Here is an 18395-nt window from a genome sequence, read left to right as displayed (position 1 = left end):
GCTAGGCTGGGCCCAAGAAGGGATGAAGCCGTGCTGGGCGCACATTCTGGGAGCGGGGTGAGCCTGTGTGTGGCTGGGTCCATTTCCGCAGGCATGGGATGGTCTGCCAATCCCCACATTTGGTGAGGGGAGCGGAGATTGTCTGTCCCATGCCCCGGTGCTGAGGACCAAGCGTGTGGTCACGTCAGGTGTGGGGGCAAGTCACGGGCAGCCCTCACTGCCCAGGCTGTCTCCTGGGCATGCACTGCGACCTTGCCCCGCCCCTCAGAGGGCCACCCTGCTATGCATCCAGGTGGCTGCTCACGGGTGGCATGGCCAGGCAGCAAGAACCAGGCTATATCAGTCCTGTGGGCGCAGGGCCACCTGCCACCCATCTTGAGGCCTGCATCCACGTCTGGTCCAGGGCTGCAAGAGTAAGTGTCTGCTCCACAGGGACAGGTCCCAGCTGCCGTGCTTGGCTTTCGCAGACCAGCCTGGGCCTTTCCTCCACAGCCATGAGTTGAGGGAGAGCCTGTGGGCGCCTGGGCGAGCCCCACCAGGATGCTGGCTACATTCCCCGAGGCCACAGGCCCTCAGGGAGCCTGCAGTGACAGGCATGCTGGTTGGCAACGTGGCCACATTCCCTCGTAGGTCAAGCTGTCCCCCATGCTGCTTGCTGCAGCAACACAGCCCTGGGATCCCCACTGCCTGCACCCACCTCCTTCCTCTCTCCCGCTTTGTCCATCACAGTTCCTCTGCCTGTCATCTGCTTCTCGCAAAACAGGGAGAACGATGTGCGGTTGGCGGGAGTAGAGGGCGGGAAGTGGAATGTTTGCCTGCTCCACGGGAGGGAAGAAGGAGCACACCAGCTCCTGAGAGCAGACGGAGCTTTTCCCAGCAGCAAACTTTAATTCCTCAGGCTGACTTGGCGCAGCTGGCACAGCCCTCACCAAGATCTCGGCAGCAGATGCCATGTCACCTCACTCTCGGGCCACCCCCAGGACCCAAGTTTGACATGCCAACTGAAGGGCCAGCTGAGGCCCCAGGAGGAGACCTGGGCAGGGCCTCCAGCCATAGGCAGCCTGCCCAAGACACACGGGCCCAGGCCCGTGGCCTTTAACCCATGCACACTTCGCTGTGTCCTTCTGGTTGGTCAGAGGGAAGATGCAGGGTCTTGCTCCACACCCTACTCCCCTCCCTTCCCGCTGAGGAAAGGCATGTGATGGAGCCATCCAAACTGACAGAAGTGGCCCAGAGGCCAGAGGATCCAAGGACTGAGGATGCTGAGTCCCCACAATAGCCCAAGAGCACCTGGACCCAGCCATGCCTGATGCTCAACAGTGCAACACAGAAGTCCCTTTGTGGTGAAGTTGCAACTGAGTCCTGAATAATTCCACAGGGACGGAGTCCCCTTCCCCACTCCCTGGTCCCGCCATCCTCCACATCAAGGCCTCCACATCGGGCCCTGCACCTGCCTCTGCCTTCTCAGCAGAGCTGTGGGCTTCTCCCCACCCTGTCCTGTAGCGTCCTGGGGAAGGGGCACCGAGGGATGGCAGGCACAGATGTGGCTGGTGTGGGAGGTCGTGGGGAAGCCACCCAACCAGGGGGTTTAAAGGACTGGGAGGGGCTCAGGCTAGAGGAAGACAGTCATGAACTTTGGGCTGGAGAATCTAGACTTTCCCTGGAGCCCGTGCGCCTGGCTGCCGGGTGGAGGGTGGGTGGCAGGGGGGCGGCAGGCCAGGAGGGCATTGAAGAGGGGCACCCGCAGAGGGAGTGGCCAGAGGAGAGGACCCCAGAACACCCCTGAAGCCAACAGCCCTGGTCATTCTGGGGCAGCACCAGGACAGCTTTGAGTGAGCGACTTGGTGGGGCTGGAGGGCCCAAGGGTGTCCCAGAGAAGGTCCTGCGGGCTCTGGGGCTGGAGTCTAATGTCTTCAAAACACTCTCCGAGCAAACTCTTGGAGCAGAACCTGCTGCTCCTGCTTCCTACGAGAGTGACCTCTGTATCCGGCCAGCTGACCAGGGAAAGGAGACCTGGTTTCCTGCAGGGAGAGGGAACATCCTAGGGGAGGGCACACGCCCAGGGACCACCCTGGGGGCCACATGTCCCAGACCCCTGGGCGAGTCTGGGGGTAGTTGCCTACCTGGGGGCAAGGGGAGCCGAGCCAGTGATGGCCACAGCTCAACCTCCAGCGGGGAGGCCCCAGGCGCTGTGGGGGCCATGACCTCAACTGTCACAGAGTCCCCGGAGAAGGAGAAGTCAAGCTTGTTCCCCTGGTAGGAGACGCCAGAGACGGACACTCCAGAGATGCCCGCTGGACACAGTGGGTTGAAAGTCACCCCGGCCCTGGTGATCCTGGGGGCGGGGAAGTTCTGTGAGGAGGGCGGGTGGGGGCAGGTGACCACCCTCTGCCAGCCACTGCACTCACCTGAACCCCGTAAACCCAAAGAGTGCCGCCTGCAGGAAGCCCCCCATGCCCGTCAGGAAGTTCACCGCGCCCGACCCGTCTGCATTCTCCGTCCAGACCTGCGGGGCAGGCAGTCAGTGCCGAGACCCCCGGACACTGGCCCTCCGGAGCCGTCATCGCTGCTTCCAGAAGCACCCAAAGTCAGGTGGGAATCGCCAGGGTGGTGACCCTGCTGTGCCCTGAGGCTGGGCTCTGCCTCCTCCCACCCAGGGGCCCAGCAGGAGGCAGGCATGGTCAGCTTTCCGGTGGCCAGGCTGACCTTGAAGGGCTCGGTGATGTTGGCAAAGCTCCTCTCCAGGAGGTCACGGGCCCGCCTGGCATCCTTCAGCTCCAGCCAGCCCACGGCAAACATGCTCTGGGGTCAGAGGTCAGAGGACATGCTGAGGGGAGGCCCACTGTGTGTGGAGGGAAGACTGAGGCCAGTGCGGCAGAGGGCAGGGCTGGGGCCACATGAGGACCACCACCCACACCCCACAGTCTCCTTACCCAGGTCATGGCAGGGCCCTGGGGGGACGTCACAGCCTCATAAATCTCCAGGTTCGTCCTGCGAACACAAGGGCTCAGGGGGAAGGGGACGGGGTACCCCAGCAGCACGACGTCCGCCTGCTTCACCTCCTCTCCTGGGGGGGCAGGCACTGCTGGTGGGGGAGGAATGGGGAGGGTGGGGAGAGGGGGCAACACAGGTCCTGAGGGCGGGGAGACAGGGCCATGAAGGAGCTCGAGTCCACTCACCCAGCTGATACCCATCAAACTCAGGGTGGAAGTTCTGCTCTGGGTCAAAGGGCACCTTGATCTTATCAGCTACCACCAGCCACCGGTTGGGGACTGGCTTACCCAGGTCCTGGGCCAGGGCAGCAGCAAAACGCAGGCTAGGAGAGCAGGTAGGGAGAGAGGGCTGCAGCCCAGTGCTCCTGACTGGCCTCCTGCATGGTGGAGGTGGGGCGGGTCCTTGGGTCTGACCTGTTCTGGACCAGGACGTTGGTGTACACAGAGTTGTTGACTCCTGAGTGGTATTCGTCGGGAGGCATGACTCCTAGGCAAGTGAGTGCAAGATGGTGCTCAGTCTGGGTCTCAGGGACCTGCCCCTGATGCCAGCAGCCAGGATGAGGCTGGCAACACCTGGGGCAGGAATCACAGGTTGAATCTGGCAGCATCCACCTGCTCCCTTCTTGTTACCATCAGCCTTCCCCTCATCATCCACTCCCCATGACCATCTGTCCTCCCCCCATCATCCACCCCCCATGACCATTCATCCTCCCCCCATTATCCACACCCCCCATGACCATCGGCCCTCCCCCCATGATCTACACTCTGGATGACCATCTGCTCCCCCACATTTGCCCTCACCCGTGCACACCTTCTCTCCTCCCATGCCCATCCTCCCTCATCCCATGGCCACTGCTCCCCCATAAACATCCTCCCTCTGCCCATGACCACTCTCTCCTCTATGAGCATCTGCCCCTATGCCCATCTCTCTTACCCTCATGACCATCTTCCCTCCCCCCAGTTCCTTGCCCCCTTTTGACCACCTACCCCCCATGCCCTCACCCCTCAGGTGGTAATTCTCCTCCTCTGGGCTCCACTCCACACGGTTACACCAAAACTCAGCCACAGCACTGATCACGTCCCAGCCACCAGCCTCTTGGAAGAGCTGCAGGTCCTGGGGGAGGAAGAGGGTGGGACAGAGGCCACAGCCCCTGTGACGCTAGTTCCCACTGGGTCACTGCATTTCTTGCCAATGCCCACACTTCCGAGTGCCCAGAAATGAAGGCCTGGCTCCAAGATGCTTCACAGGACTGGCCCCAGGCAGGAAGTCACAGCGGGGTAGGGGAGCATGGCCACACCGGGGTGGATGGTCACACCTGGCAGGCACACTGACACCTCACCTGGGTGATGTGGTAATACAGTTGGAAGGCCAACACTACTGCCCCATTGACGTGGACCTCCTGGGCCCCGTAAATGTCCTCAGGGCAGACCTCCAGGCCAGAGCCCGCGCTCTCCCAGGCAAACTTGGCTCCCTGAGGGGTTGGGGGGTTGAAGTGGACTCAACTCTGTTCTTGGGGGGGTCAGGGGTAGCCCACCCACTTCCCCATGTTCTCAGCCTTCAGCTGGGGAGGGCAGACACAGGAGGGGGAGCCATCTGTTCTGGGGGCCCTTGTCATGGCCTGCTGGCTCTGACAGCCCACTGCATGTCCCCATCATGGGCCAGGTGGCTTCTGCCCAGTTTCCACTGTGTGCTGACTCCTGGGGCAGGGCAGTGAGGGGACCCCAGCTGGGTCCCAGGCAGACTGTTGCTCCCACCTCTAGGTTGCAGACAAGGGGATGCTGCTGAGCTCCCTTAAGAACCCACGACGTTCCAGCCCCACCCAGAGAGGGGGCCTGGGGTGAGGGGTGCAGGCCCAGGAGGGGTGTGGGGATATCAGGCCCTTCGGGGGCCCTGTCGGTTGGGTGCCCAGGTCCCCCTCACCTCGTAGCCCAGGTTCCAGGCGTTGTCCAGGGCCCCACCCAGCGTCCGGATGCGGTACTCCAGGAGGGCCCTGGCGGCCTCTGGGTGGAACAGGAGGATATTCGGGAACATCCACAGATCCTGAGACACAGCCGAAGGGTCCCTGTTCTGGGGTCTTTCATGTCCTCCTCTCTCCCTGCCTGCCCACCTTCTGCCCTGCGGGCATCAGAGCCAGCACCACTTCAGGCTGCCTCCTCCCAGCTTCCTGCTCTGCTGCCCACCCAGGTCTGTCTCAGGCTCCCCCACCTGCCCAGCAAGATGCCTCATCCTCAGTCCAGAGCTTCACCTCCCCAGCAGGCTCAGGATCCCCAGGGGCTCAGGCCAGAATCTGGGCAGAGGCAGCCTGGTGGGAGCCTGCTCCGCTGCTCTCTAGCTGCCTGACTTGGAGTGAAGGACGCAGCCCCTCTGGCCTCACCTGTGCAGTGGGCCACAGGACGGGCTTTGAGAGTCATCTGGTGACTCGGGAGCAGCACCCTGGACCCCGCCACGCCCAGCGGTCACTGCGTCCCAGTTTTTTCTGCCCCCACTTCTATCCGAGGCCTCACCCTCCTCCACCCATAGGCCATTCAGCAACCTCAGGGGTCTTTCCAGAACACACGTCTGTCCATGTCACTCCCCAGTTAAAGTCTCTGTGGCTCCCTCAGCACCCCCTAAACTGTACTTGCCCTGGCCAGGTGCCATGTGCTCTCTCAGCTCTGGGCCTTTGCACCTTCTGGAACCCACACCTGAATCACTATTTGCCACCAAACTTGTACATATCCATCAGCTGAGACGCCTTCCCTTCTGCCATGGCCCCAGTGCTTCTTCAACCACAGCCCCCATTGCAGGGAGGGCAGAGGCAGCAGCCGTGCCTGTGCCCTTCGTTACAGGGGCCTCCACACCTACGTGCCGCCCAGCCTGTGCCACTCTTGGGGGTGGACGGTTGCACACCTGGTCCCAGAAGACGTGGCCCCAGTAGCATTCCTCACGGCTCCCGTTGGAGAGGCCCCCAGGGCTGAGACCGTGGCAGACGTATCCTGGGGCCCCGGGCTGGGGCAGGGTGCTGAGCAGGTAGTAGAGGGCCCCACGCAGGGCCTGGCGCAGGGGCAGGGGCCCGACCACATCTAGGCCACAGCCTGCCCAGAGCTGGGCCCAGGCCTGGGCATGAACGGTGTACAGAGCACCCCTGCCCTGCAGCTGCTGGGCCTCGGTGAGGCAGGCCTGGGCCTCAGCCTGGCTGCCGCCCACCACAGTCAGGAACTCCCAGGTCCTGTCCATCTCGCCTTCCCCCAGTGTCAGCGCCGGGGGCACTGGTGTCCACAGCATGTGCACCTCCTGCAGCAGCCCCCCAGGCTGCTCAGGGGTGAGCGTGTGGCCATACATGTACCTGCAAGAGGGCAGCCGTGTCTGAGCAACGAGCTCCCTCCTTGGGTCACCCAGCCTGCTCCGGGACCCTCCTCACCGGGCTCCCTGGAAGTCAAGACCCAGGTTCAGGTCCAGGTCCGGGCTTTCTGGGGACATGGCTGCCCGCAGCACTACCGTGATGGGCCAGCTCCCCGCAGCCACACGGGTGACGGACACGCTGAAGGCCAGGACGTGAGGCAGCGTGCGGTGGGCATAGATGCGCTGGGAGGCCCGGAAGCTGGGGCCCTCCAGGGTGTGCAGGAAGGAGCCTGGCATGGGGGGGCAGAGGGGAAGACAGGTCATCCACATCCCGCATCCCCCTCTTAGGGTTGAGGACCATTACAAAGCTGCTGGCCTTTCTGGGCTGAGAGAGGAGCTGCCTCTCCCCTCAGTGCCCCCAGTGCCCTGTCTCAGGTACGGCTACACAGGAAGCCCCAGGCTCCTGCCCCTCCAGGGCCCGCCTGGCTGGAGGCCTTGCAAGGCCACCTCTCGGGGCCTCCTTTCTTTTGCCAGTCGGGCATCCTGAGTTAGGAGGTGCAGGGATGGGACTGCTGTGGTCCCCCCTCACCTGGAACAGTGGCTTAGGGGCAAGGATAGACGTTGGCTACCTGTGTTAGTGTCCAGGACAAAGGTCGTGGTCAGCTGCTCTCCTGCCCCTGCAGGGGCCTCCAGCCGGACGTTGAGGGGACTGGGGAGAATGGCCCGGTGCGTGTCTACCCCAGCCCCATTGTACACGCCACTCACGTGGAGTACATCATGATACACACGTGTGCCCAGGTATGCATTGGTCACAGTGGCCAAGAGCCGGGGGTCACTGGGCAGAGAATGGGCAGTGAATACGGTGGGGTCCTCGCCAGCATCCTCCATGGAGAGGCTTGCTCAGCACAGTAGCCTAGAAAAGGGAGTGGTCAGGGGCCCCCACAATTGGCTAGGCCTCCCTGTCTCTAAGCCCTCAGAGCCCCCTTGGAACTTGGCTGAAGCCCCCCACAGATGGTGGGAGTGTGGACCCACCTAGGCAGTCCCGATTTTCCAGAGCCCCCACTTTCAAGCCACCTCAGGAAACACCTCCACCCTCAGAGATGCTGGACCCCCTAACACTGATCTCCCGGGACCCAACGGAGGCCCCAACTCCAGCCCTAGGACCTCAATCCTAACCTTTCGGCTCCCCCCCCCCCACCGCCCACACCCCCACCAACCTCACCCCCACGAACCCCAGCCTGTTGGTGGGAAGTGAGGAGGCCTCAGCCCAGAGGAGGTTCGTCCTCAAGGTCAAGGGCCGGGTTGGGGGTGCGGGTGGGGTGTGCACAAGCGCGCTTGGGGCGGGGGCTGTGGAGGCCAGAGTCCCGCTGGCCGGGGGAGGAGCCGGGCTCCGGGGGCAGGCTGTGGGGCGCGGGCCGCCGGCCGCGTCTCTGGGGCTCACCGCGACCCTGCCGTGTCCCTTGGCTCCAGCCGGGGCGGCGCTGCCCGTCCAGGGCCGGAGGGGGTAAGTAGCCTGTGGTGCCTTGTCGCCGGAATGCCTCGCCGTCCCCACCGCCCCCAACCCCGGCGGCGCAGGGCGGGACCAGCAGGACAGGCGGGGCAACTGGACCGCCACCCCCGGGGCGGGCCAACTGGACCCTCCCACCTCCGGGGCGGGGTAACTGGACTCCCCCACCTCTAGGGCGGGCCAACTGGACTCCCCACCCCCAGGGCGGGGCGGGGGAGCTGGGCCAGAAGCCTCTCAGGCCGGAGGCGGGGTCACCGGCCGGTGGGACAGGCTGCAAGCCCCCACCGCCTCACCCGCGAGGCTGCGTGGGTTCGTCTGCGGACCTGGTGCGTCTGCTGCACCAATCGGACTCGCAAGGACCTGCAGTGAGGAGCTCAGCGCCGATTTTGACCACGAAGAAGTTCAAGGGTGGATCTGAGGGGTCCGGGGCCCCCTCCTGTCTCGGCTCCTCCCTCTCTGTGAGCTCCAGTGCCCCTCTTTAGGAGAGATGGCGCTGGCTGTCCACCTCCTGGAGACGCCTCTTTCCCTTTGTTCCGACCCCAGCCTCTTCTGGCCTCCCCTCCATCTCCCCACCTGCCCGCCTGCCCTCCTGGACGCTCTGGGCTCGGCCCCGGGCCTGTCTGGTCCTTGTCGCTGGCGCCCTAGTCTGAACCAAATGTCTGTGCTCTGACCTCTTAGTCCAGCCAGAAACTCTTAAGTTCAACATGTCCCCTGGAACCAGCACTTCCTGCAACCTCCCCAGCACAGGCGACGGCGACTGCATCCTCCAGCTGCTCAGACCGCCCCCCAACCCAACACCCACATGGATCCGTGAGTCCTGTTGGCCCCACCTTCCAGGGCACGCCAGCTCTCACTGTCCCGCTGTGACCTCTGAGACCAAGCCCGTGCGGCGAAGTGCATGCTCCCTGCTCCTGCTCTGCCCTCTGCAGGCCTTGTTAGCCTGCAGCCACGGCCCACTTCCGCGGTTGTTCCCGCCGTGCTCAGAAGCCCGTAGTGGCACCCACCTCACCCCAGCCCAGGCCGGCTGGCATGCAGCCCCGCCCCCTCTCCACTGCAGCCCCCACTTCCTTGCTGCTTCTGCAGCGCTGGAGCATGCTCCCTGTTATGGACCCCCAAAATCCATCCGTTGAAATTTAATCTCCAATGTGATGGTAGTTGGAGGTGGGCCTTTGGGAGGTAATTAGGTAAAGAGCTGTCAAGATGGGAATTAGCGCCCTTATAAGAAGAGACCACAGGGCTTGCTCTCTCCCAGGACGGCCCAGTGAGAGGACAGCCCTCTGCAGCCAGACCCTGCACCTTGACCTTGGGCTCCCAGCCTCCAGGACCATGCGAATAAAGGTCTGCTGTTGGTAACCCCCGTCTGAGGAGTTTTGTTATAGCAGCCCAGCTGACTGAGACCCCTACACACCCTCGCCCTGCTGGACCATTGCCTGGGAGGTTTTCCCTAGATGTCCTCGGGGCTTGATCCCTCACTTGCTCCCATTTTCAATGCTCTGTGCTCAAATTTCCCAGACACCGTCAACATAACAGGAAGCCCTGGGCTCCGTTCTCTCCCGCCCCTGGGTCCCCTTCACTCTCCCGCACAGCTCTGCTGGCCCTCTCTGCACATGCTTACTGTCTGTCCTCCTGCCTCAAATGCCAGCTCCAAGAGGGCAGGAATTTTGTCTGTTTGTGGGGTGAATGACTGGATTTGAAATTGGATTCTGGAAGGGAATTTCCCCTGGGAAGTGAAAGGGCTGATTCCCAGGTTCCATCCTACTTGGACTGGGGTCTCAGGAGCTGGCCGGGCCCAGCAGTGAACATGTGAGGATTTGGGGGCTGTCCACCGCGGCTCTGCGCTTCAGAGCTTCCTTCCTGCGTCAGGCTGTTCCCCTGAGCCTCAGATTCCCGTTCTGTGAAGTGGGACGACAGGTGCGTTGGGGACTGAAGGAAAGACTGTGAGCACCTGTTAGGACCCCTGGCCAAGTGCAACAGAAACCAACAGAAGAGAATCCAAAGCAGAATTTATTATCAGTGCATGGGGCGGCTGCCCACATCTGTGCCATCACAGCTCCCAGCCAGAACCGTGAGCTACGGCTCCATCTCCGCCCTCCCCTGGTCTCAGTCTCTGCAGACCTTAGACAGGGAGTGGACAACTCTGGGCTTGGACCACACAGCCTCAGGGATGGCTTCACTCCGACAGCCAAGGCCCAAATTCCTGGGGAGGGACAGTGACCTGCCTACCTGTGGTCAACGGTCAGCCCCTGCTTGATCTCCTGTGGCCACGGGCAGAGTGTAGGGCTGTGGGGGCCCATCCCACAGATGGGGATGGAATCAGTGAGGGGGTCACCAACATATAGCAGGTGCCCAGCTACTCAGTTCTCTTAGCATCATCCTTGTTCGCGGTGGTGGGGGGGGGGGGGGGGGCGTCTGCATGGAGGATGGCTGGAGGGTCCCAAGAGAGGAAGGTGGGTGGAACCGCTGTGGGGATTAGGGGAGGAGTCCCTGGGTGCAGAGGACAGAGACATGACCTATCCCCCGGGTGCTGGGGGAAGGGCATGTGCCAGGGCTTGTTTGTCTGGATCTCCTCCCTGCCTGTCCAGGGCCCCCCAGGCTCAAAAGGGTTGCCCAGAGCTGAGAGCAGCTGAGAGCAGACCCCCTTGGAATGGGGAGGGCCACAGGGCTGACTAGAGCACCCCTGCCCTGCTCTGGCCGTCAGGGCCTCAGAGGGCACTGCTGAATCCCTCGGGAGGCTCGAGGTGGCTGTCCAGTGCTGGGTGTGTGATGAGCAGACCTGGCTTTGCTGTCTTCACAGCCCGCAGCTCCTGCAGTGACTGCTCACTCAGCTCCATGGAGGTCAGACTGCAGCCACGTGCACAGGACAGAAGGGGCGTTGGTTGGGGAGGAGGAGGCCAGGGCTGGGGGGACACAGTGACAGGGGAGCGATGGGGGCAGTGATGGGGCACACAGAGACAGAAGGTGGCCAGTCAGGGAGAGTAAGAGGGAGTTGGGCTCACTGGCCCAGACTGTCGCCGTGGGCACTGACAACAGATGGACCTTTGGTCCTGCAGAGCAGTCGAGACCAAGGGCTGGGCTGGGGCTTTGGAGGGTGGGTCTTCAGGGGCTGGGTTTGGGTGCCGTTACTCGAGAGGGCCCTGCTACTCCAGAGGTGCTCCTCTGCAAGGTCCATGGCAAGCCCCCAGGCACCCACCCCACCCGGGGTTGAGAGGCTGTGTGCCCACACCCCTCCCGCCGCTGCCTCCACCTGAGGGTCTGCAGATGGCATCTGGGCTGCTGCAGGACTGCACACAGGTAAGTCACCATGGATTCCGGCAGCTGGCAGCCGCTGAGGTCCAGGGTGGTCAGTGTCAGGCTCTGCCAGAGCAGGCCCACCAGGTACTGGAGCTCTTCCTGGAGGCTGGGTTGCTGCACCCTGGGGGGCGGCGTGACCTCAGCAGCTGCTATGGGGGCCCTGCTGCCTCCCTCAGTCCCTCCCAGGCGGGGCCTCACCTGAGCGTCTGTACCCGGCACTGGGGCCAGGCCAGGCCCTCGCTCAGCACACGCAGGCCTGCCTCGCTGAGCCCATTGTGGAGGAGCCCCAGCTCAGCCAGGGCGGGGGCCTCCCTCAGGGCCTGGGAGAGGTCTCGGCAGACCGCATCAGTGAGCTTGCAGCGGAACAGCCTGTGGTCAAGAAGCACATGGGTCTGTCTGCAGGCCCCTGGCCACCTTGCCGCACCCCAGCTGCGCATGCTGCCCGTGCCCGGGGGCTGAGGTTCCGGAGATGTGTTAGCTCCAGAACGTCCCCTGCCCTTTGTCAGCGCATGTGTCCCTGGGGAGCCATGACCATGTGTGCACCCGCGGGGCCACAACCACTTTCCCTCAGGACACTGTTCCCTACAGCTTTGTGACGCGCCCACGCAGACTCTACTCTCAGCATGTTTGACTGCACACAGTCGTGCATCCTGTTGGGAGGGTCATTGCTTACTTAGGGGGCTGGTCCCTAATACTGGGTGGCTGTGTAGCTTCTCCTTTTCTTGTCATCATAAATAACACTGCAAGGAACATCTTGCATTTAGTTTGGCGGTAGAATTGATGGGCCAAACGTGACTGCCTTTCTGGCTCCCTACGATTATCTCCAGGTGGCTGGAAACGCCTCCCGTATCAAGTTACATTATCACATCACCATTGACATATGAATATGTCCGTCCCCATTTCACCCATCAGTACTAGTTCCTATAATTTTTCTTACTTTCTGCTTAGTCGCTGATAATCAGAGAGTCACTATGTACTAAGTATTGTACCTGCGTTGCCTCATTAATTCTCACACCCACCCTCTGAGTCGAATCTACTGGCTCCGTTTACAGGGGAGGAAGCAGTGGCTCAGACGGCCTGACTGCACAAGGGCACAGAGACAGGCAACCCGGCCTCAGGGCCTGTGCCCCCAACACCTTCCTCCATTGCTTCTAAGCATCTGGAGGGACCCCCAGCAGTTTCCAACAGCACCTAGCAGCCTTCTTCTGGAAGGAAAATACATTCTGGTCTTCTTTATTCGTCCCCTAGAAGGCTTAGCTGCACCTCGATTTCCACCCAAACTGGGGCCAAACCCTCCTTGCTAACTACACCTGAGCTGGTGACGGGTCTCCTGCTCCCGGCTCCTCTTCCCCTGCTCTGCGTGGGCAGAGCCTGTCAACCCCAGCACGGGCCTCCAGAGACCACAGACTCTCAGCTGTCCCCCAGCCATCCCCAGACAGGGCCACCCTTCTGCCTCTGCCAAGGGGTCTTGCTCTGCATCCCTTCCCGGGGTGGGGATGGGGGGGGGGGCGTTTGGGGCATGGTCACTCACGTCAGCCTGTGCAGACCACAGTGTGGGTCCATCATGGCCTCGCAGAGTGGATGCAGAGGGGAGGCCTGGGGTTTTGTCTTGGTGGCTTGAGAACTGCTAGGGGAGAGAGAAAAGTGAAGTCCACTCAGCCCCCTTCCAGTCCCTCCCTCCTAAAAAGGACTTCTTCCTGTGGTCCTGAGGTGTCAGAGCTGCCTCTGCCCCCACCCCAAGCTGAGCCAGGACCCCTTCACCCCCTTCACCCCAAACCCAGAGTGAAACCACTTGTCTGTGGCCCCTTGCGCCTCCCTGTTGAAGCAATCTACATGAGTCCAGTAGGGCAGGTCACCTGCGTTCCAGATGTGGGTCTGTCCTTGCAGCTGCAAGGGCGTCCTCAGCCCCACCCCGTCAACATCCTGACATTCACTCTCTCAACAGATGCTGAGCACCCAGTCAGGCACCAGGTTGGAGCTAAGTGCACAGAAACACGGCACAAGCCTTGCCCTGGGGGGGCTGAGGGGCTGGTGGAGGAGTCAGGCACAGACAGATGTTATCGCATACTGGGTCCATGGGGGCCTTCTGGGGCCAAAGTGTTCCAGGCCAGCTGGGGGAACCTGGGGAGGCTTTGAGGATAGGCAGCAAACAGCCTGGGGGGAGGGGATAGCACAGGGCCAGGGCACAGCTCGCAGGGTGTATTCCAGAATGTATTATGAGAACGCATAATGGGGGGGGGGGGGGGGGCCCGGGGCCCCGGGCGCGTGCCTGCCTGGGGGGTTTGTCTTGGATGTGGATGGCTGGGGGTGGGCATGGGGAGAACACCCTGGGGGAAGAGGTTGGATGCTCTGAGGCTGCCTTGTGAGAGGTGGGCAAACCCAGCTCTGAAGTCCTGCCTCTTGTCTGGGGGAGCAGGCCTCAGGTCTGGACACACTCCCCTGCCCAGATGGACACTGGGTGCACTGGTGTGCGCTGGCACACATGCCCCACACAGCAGCCTGAGGAAGAGGGCGGCCCTGCCCTGGAGACTTACGAGCCGCCGCCCAGGCTGCCCTGCAGCCGCTTCATCAGGCTCTTCTTCTTCTTCTCCTGTGCAGTGGCCAGTCTGCAGCTAACCAGCCGCAGGGCCTGCCCGGCCGGGCAGCAGCGGACGCAGTAGCTCAGGACGGCCAGGTCCATGCGGCTGAAGCACACTCGCTCCAGCACCAGCTCAGGGAGGCCGCGCAGGGCCTGGCGCACAAAGGCGTCCTCCTGCGTCTCGTACAGGCAGTACAGCAGCTCCAGCGAGTGGTTGAGCTCCTCGCCCTCCTCCTCCTCCGGTTCCTCAGTGCCCTCCAGCGCTTCGGGCTTCTCTGACCCCTCTGGCGCCGCCGTGGGACGGCCCTGGCCCAGGTCTTGCACCCACCTCAGGACATCCTGCTTCACGCGCTCTGAAACTACGCAGCCGAAATAGCGCTCGATGTCGCGCATCCGCTCTGCGCTCAGTAGTCCAAAGAGGAAGCGCGTGGTGAGCGCGAGGTGGCAGCGCAGTTCGGCGTCCTCGCGCAGAAGCGCCCCTACGCCGCCAGCCGGCGCCCCGGGAGCCTCCTCGTCCTCCAGCAGGTAGGACAGCGCGGCGAAGAATTCCTGGAAGCTCTGGTCAATGAACTGGTAGGTAACCTCGGCCTCCAGCACGCCTGACAGCTCTTTCTTGTTGAGAAACAGCGTCTGGACTGTGGAGCCGCGAAGCTCCAGTCGTTCCAGGTCCCTCTCGGCGAACTGAGCCCTGCGCCCGAGGACGCCTTCGCGGGCCAGGCGGCACAGCTTGCGCAGCTCGCCCTGCACCCGGGGCCCGGCGGCGGCGGGCGCCGAGCTCAGGACGCTGGTGATGAAAAGCAGGTACACAGACGTGGTGGTCTTGGAGGTACGCGACAGGTCCTGGCCGAGCTCGAGCTGCTGGCGCACAACGGTGCACACGATCCAGCATACGAAGGGCACGAAGCACAGCGCGAACAGCGTCTCATTCTCCTTCACGAAGCGGTAGGCGCGCTCCGCTCTCCACTCGTCCTGGAAGAACTTGTAGAAGTACTTCTTCTTGTCCTTGTCGGAGAAGCCGCGCACCTCGGCGCACTGCGGCGAGCGCAGGCGGCCCTGCAGTCTCCCCGGGGCAGCGGCGCGCGTGGTCACCAGCAGGCGGGCACCGGGCAACAGCGCCTTGCTCAGCAGGCCGCCCAGCACCCGCGCGCTGCCTGCGGCCTCGAAGGGGTCCGTACAGGGCGCGGCCTCGGCGGGCCCCGGCGCCGGCAGTTCATCCGCGCCGTCCAGGATAAAGAGCAGCCGCTCGGACTGCGCCAGCATCTGCCGCACGGGCGCGCTGCGGTCCGGGCACTGGTCTAGGATCAGGTCGGCCAGGCTGCAGGTGCCCGATCGCTCCAGCAGCTCGCGGCAAGGCATGAAGAAGGCGAAGTCCACCTTGCCGTGGTACAGCTTGCCCGCCGCCCAGTCGTACAGGATTTTCTTGGCCGCCATGGTCTTGCCGATGCCCGCCGGGCCCTGCAGCACCACGGTCAGCGGCCGCTGGCCCTCCTCGTCGCGGCCGAACAGGCGGTTGAAGGTGTGGGTGTCCGAGCGCCGAGCGCGCTCCGGCTCCGGCTCCTCCACGGGCCCCAGCGCCTCGGGCTCCGGGGCGGCGCTCTCGGGCGCGATGAGGAGCTTGGTGAAGCGCTTGTTGATCTTCACGGAGCGGGCGTTCCTCTCCTTTATCTTGGCGTGCTGGAGCAGCACGTGCTCTCGGTATTTCTTCTTGTACTCTAGGGACGGGGGGGTGGGGGGGGGGAGACGGAGGGACGGGGACCGGGTAGGCTGTGTCAGCCGACCCTCAGGGACCCAGTGCCCTCCCTGCCTGGCTCAGACCTCAGTTTCCCTCGCCCCCCGGTGGCCTTCCCACGCCCGCTTCTCCCTGGGACCAGCTGTCGGGAACCTCCGAGTGGCGTCGAGGACACTCGTGCTCCAAGCCTGGGGCCAGCGCCTCCCACCGGGAGGGACCTACCAGACACGGAGAGCAGCGCCGAGGAGCTGGGGCCGAGCCCTGGAAGGGAGACCTTCGGTGAGGCCCCGCCGAATGAGCAGGGGCCGGGGCCGCAGTCGGGGGTCGGGGCCACCCTCCACAGAACCCAAGACCCGAGCCCCGGGGCCCGCGAATTTGCGGATGAAGCAGCCCGGGCCGGGGCGCGCCGGAGCTCTTCCGGGGGAGCGGGAAGGGGGGCGGCCTGTGGCCGGGACTCTGTCCAGGCGGGAACTCATGAGGGACAGGGACCCCGGCGACCCCCACCCCACGCTCACGCTGCAGCCGCTGCTCCTTGAGCCTCGCTGCCACGTCGCGCACGTCCGCCCTCTTCAGGGTCTTGCGGGCCACGTCCAGCGCAGGCTCCGGCCCGTAGAACTCGGTCAGCTGCTCGGCGAGGTCCACGGCGTCCGCGCCCTCCAGCCGCCCCCGCGGGATGCTGCGGCCGTCCAGCTGCGCGTCGCGCAGCTTGTGGCGGAAGCGCTTCAGCTGCTCCTGGCTCAGGTCCTCGAGCGCCGCCAGGAGCAGCTCTCGGGCGGCAGCGGCGCGGGCCTCCATGCTGGGGCGGGGGCGGCTGGGTCAATATGTCTTCCCCTCTCGCCGTCCTCCCTCCTGTGACCGCAGCCCGCCACTCCGCAGCCCCCCAGGTGCCTCCGGGCCAACGCTCGGCAGCGCTCTGCCGGGAGGGGAGTCCTCCCTCCCAGGACCCTGGTCTGGGGGCTTTGCCTCTGACCAGGTCGCAGCTTGGTGGTGAAGTGGGGTCACCGCAGGGCGGGCACTGGCCTCAGACCCAGGCCTACAGGGCCTTCCTGCTCCTTCCTTCCATACGCCCGGCCAGGCCCGACCCCAGATGAAGTGTCTGCCAGGGCCTGTGCTTTCCCTTTCTGTCTCTCCCCTGGGAGCCTGGAGCAGAGCTGGCCTCAGCTGGAGGCGGACTCCCCACCTGCCCTGGGCTGTGTTCCGGAATGCTCACTGCACCCTTGGTGGGGCCCAGCCTGGGGGCCTTGTCCCAGGGGCTATGTTTGAGCCCTGGTGGGGAAGAGATCCCAGGAGCACCCTCGTGGAGATGGACGCCATAGCTCCTGAGCCTGGGGGCCCTCAGTGGGGATGGATGCCCTAGATCCTGAGCCTGGGGGGCAGAGGGGAAAGGATGTAGAGAAAGGTGTGAAGCCCAGGGGTCAGCTGGTGGAGGCTGCAGGGCTGAGACCAGGCAATGCCCAAGTGACCACTCTAAGAGCCACACTCACCTGCAGCAGGAGGCCTCTGGCTTGTTCCTGGAGTCTGGCCCTGAGCTCTAGCACTCAGGGGCAGAGGTGGGAATCAGAAACCCGGTCCTTCCCTAGGCTGACTGGAGCCAAGCCCTGGGGGGCTGTCAAACTCCGTCCATGTGCTGGGCCTGGGGTCTCTAGCTCAGCCAGCACTGCAAAGTCTGTCCAACGGTCACCAAGCTCCCAAGCTCGGGCGCAGTGGCACATGTACAGTCACCTTTTAAGAGCTCTGCTTGGTGACCTTTGATTTCCGACTACCCCTTTATTAATGTTCTCTGAAAACCCGTGGGGTGTGGCAGCTAGGCACGGCTGCGAGCAGGGAACTGTGCAGAGTAAGGCAGGCTGCATGGAGAAGGCAGCTGGCTCAGAGCGAGGTCTTCAGCTTAACATTCTCGAGATAGGCTAAATCCTGAAGGCAGTGGTGAGGAATGGCTTCCTAGGTGCAGGGAGTGCTGAGAGCAAAGGAAGGATTTGCACAGTGTTGCCGTTATAGGGCAAAGAAGGCTGACCCCAGGGGGCCGGGAGACAGTGAGACTGGAAGAGCTCTGTAGCTCCCCACACCTGGCTCCAGCAGGCTGATGGGAAGAGGTCTGGATGTGAGGAGTGTGTGTGACTGATGTGGGACCACGCAAGACCATGAACGTGGGTTCTGCTGACAGTGTCTGCCTGTGCGTGGGTGTGTCTGTGTCTGTCTGTGACCATGTCAATACTGTGTTTGCGGTAGGTAAACAATAGTCCCCAAAGGCACTGGTCCCAACCCCTGGGACCTCTGAATGTGCCCTCATGTGCCAAAAGGGACTTTGCCAGTGTGACCAAATCCAGGATCTTGAGATGGGGAGATGATCCTGGATCATCCAGGTGGGCCCTAAATGTCATCATGAGTGTCATCAGATGAAGGCAGAGGGAGATTTGGCAACATGACCCTGAAGCAAGACACTAGGCTGCTGGCTTTGAAGGTGGAGGAAGGGGCCTCGAGCCAAGGAGCACAAGGATGCAGCCCTGGAGGCTGGAGGCGGCAGGAAGGACCCTCTCCTAGAGCCCCCAGAGGGAGTACGGCTGAGCCAGCACCTGGACCTTGGCTCAGTGACACTGATTGTGGGCTTCTGACCCCCAGAACGGTAAGAGAATTGATGTGTGTTGCTTTAAGCCACTGAATTTGTGATAACTTGTTACTGGCAGCCCCAGGACACGAGCCCAGTTTCTCTGAGAGAAGCTGTGTGAAGGTGTGTTTCTGAGAGTGTGTCCACAAGAACAGGTGCTTGGGAGCTGTCACTGCCTTTCTGGCTCCATCGCCGTTAGGCCCTGAGTCACCTCTTCTGCCAGGAGCCTTGAGAGCTGCCTTGGGGAGAGAACCTGGGTCCTGGGAGCCTCTATTCCGCTACCTCTGAGGAGAAAGAGGCCACAGAGGTGCTCATTCCTCCCTATGGTTTTTTTCTATTTGAGACAAATGGACTCCGCCTCTCCCTGTGG

General features: G+C 63.1%; 2 protein-coding genes across 14 annotated transcripts; both read right to left on the bottom strand.

Moving 5' to 3' along the window:
* Window positions 1–864: 864 nt before the first annotated feature.
* On the bottom strand, window positions 865–8868 carry PGGHG (protein-glucosylgalactosylhydroxylysine glucosidase). Of its 12 annotated transcripts, none has more exons than XR_006885858.1 (15): window positions 8494–8851; window positions 8146–8298; window positions 6945–7150; window positions 6395–6605; window positions 5884–6319; window positions 4915–5109; window positions 4334–4465; window positions 3996–4107; window positions 3408–3480; window positions 3180–3316; window positions 2934–3067; window positions 2707–2802; window positions 2409–2506; window positions 2124–2253; window positions 865–2021 (listed from the first exon to the last, which is right to left on the bottom strand). XR_006885858.1 is itself a non-coding variant. In XM_046644493.1 (15 exons), exons 1-15 carry the CDS (start codon window positions 8583–8585, stop codon window positions 1966–1968), a joined length of 2343 nt encoding a protein of 780 aa, XP_046500449.1. In that variant the 5' UTR covers window positions 8586–8809; the 3' UTR covers window positions 865–1965. The 12 variants fall into 12 exon arrangements, 11 of the variants coding, with proteins under 11 accessions (XP_046500449.1, XP_046500450.1, XP_046500451.1 ...); XM_046644493.1 differs by having other exon boundaries at window positions 2124–2335; window positions 8494–8809; XM_046644494.1 differs by having other exon boundaries at window positions 2124–2335; window positions 4915–5034; window positions 8494–8805.
* Window positions 8869–10235: 1367 nt separating this feature from the next.
* NLRP6 (NLR family pyrin domain containing 6) lies at window positions 10236–18063 on the bottom strand. Of its 2 annotated transcripts, XM_046644264.1 has the most exons (8): window positions 16905–18063; window positions 15936–16216; window positions 15643–15681; window positions 13648–15403; window positions 12645–12740; window positions 11312–11482; window positions 11067–11234; window positions 10236–10663 (listed from the first exon to the last, which is right to left on the bottom strand). In XM_046644264.1, the coding sequence occupies exons 2-8, from the start codon at window positions 16213–16215 to the stop codon at window positions 10525–10527; spliced, it is 2649 nt and encodes an 882-aa protein (XP_046500220.1). In that variant the 5' UTR covers window position 16216; window positions 16905–18063; the 3' UTR covers window positions 10236–10524. The 2 variants fall into 2 exon arrangements, with proteins under 2 accessions (XP_046500220.1, XP_046500221.1); XM_046644265.1 differs by having other exon boundaries at window positions 12645–12737; window positions 15936–18063.
* Window positions 18064–18395: the final 332 nt, after the last annotated feature.

This window comes from Equus quagga, chromosome 17, assembly GCF_021613505.1.
Source record: "Equus quagga isolate Etosha38 chromosome 17, UCLA_HA_Equagga_1.0, whole genome shotgun sequence".
Classification (NCBI taxonomy): Eukaryota; Metazoa; Chordata; class Mammalia; order Perissodactyla; family Equidae; genus Equus; species Equus quagga.
The sequence above is the reverse complement of the archived record's forward strand: the minus strand, read 5'-3'. Positions and strand labels throughout refer to the sequence as shown.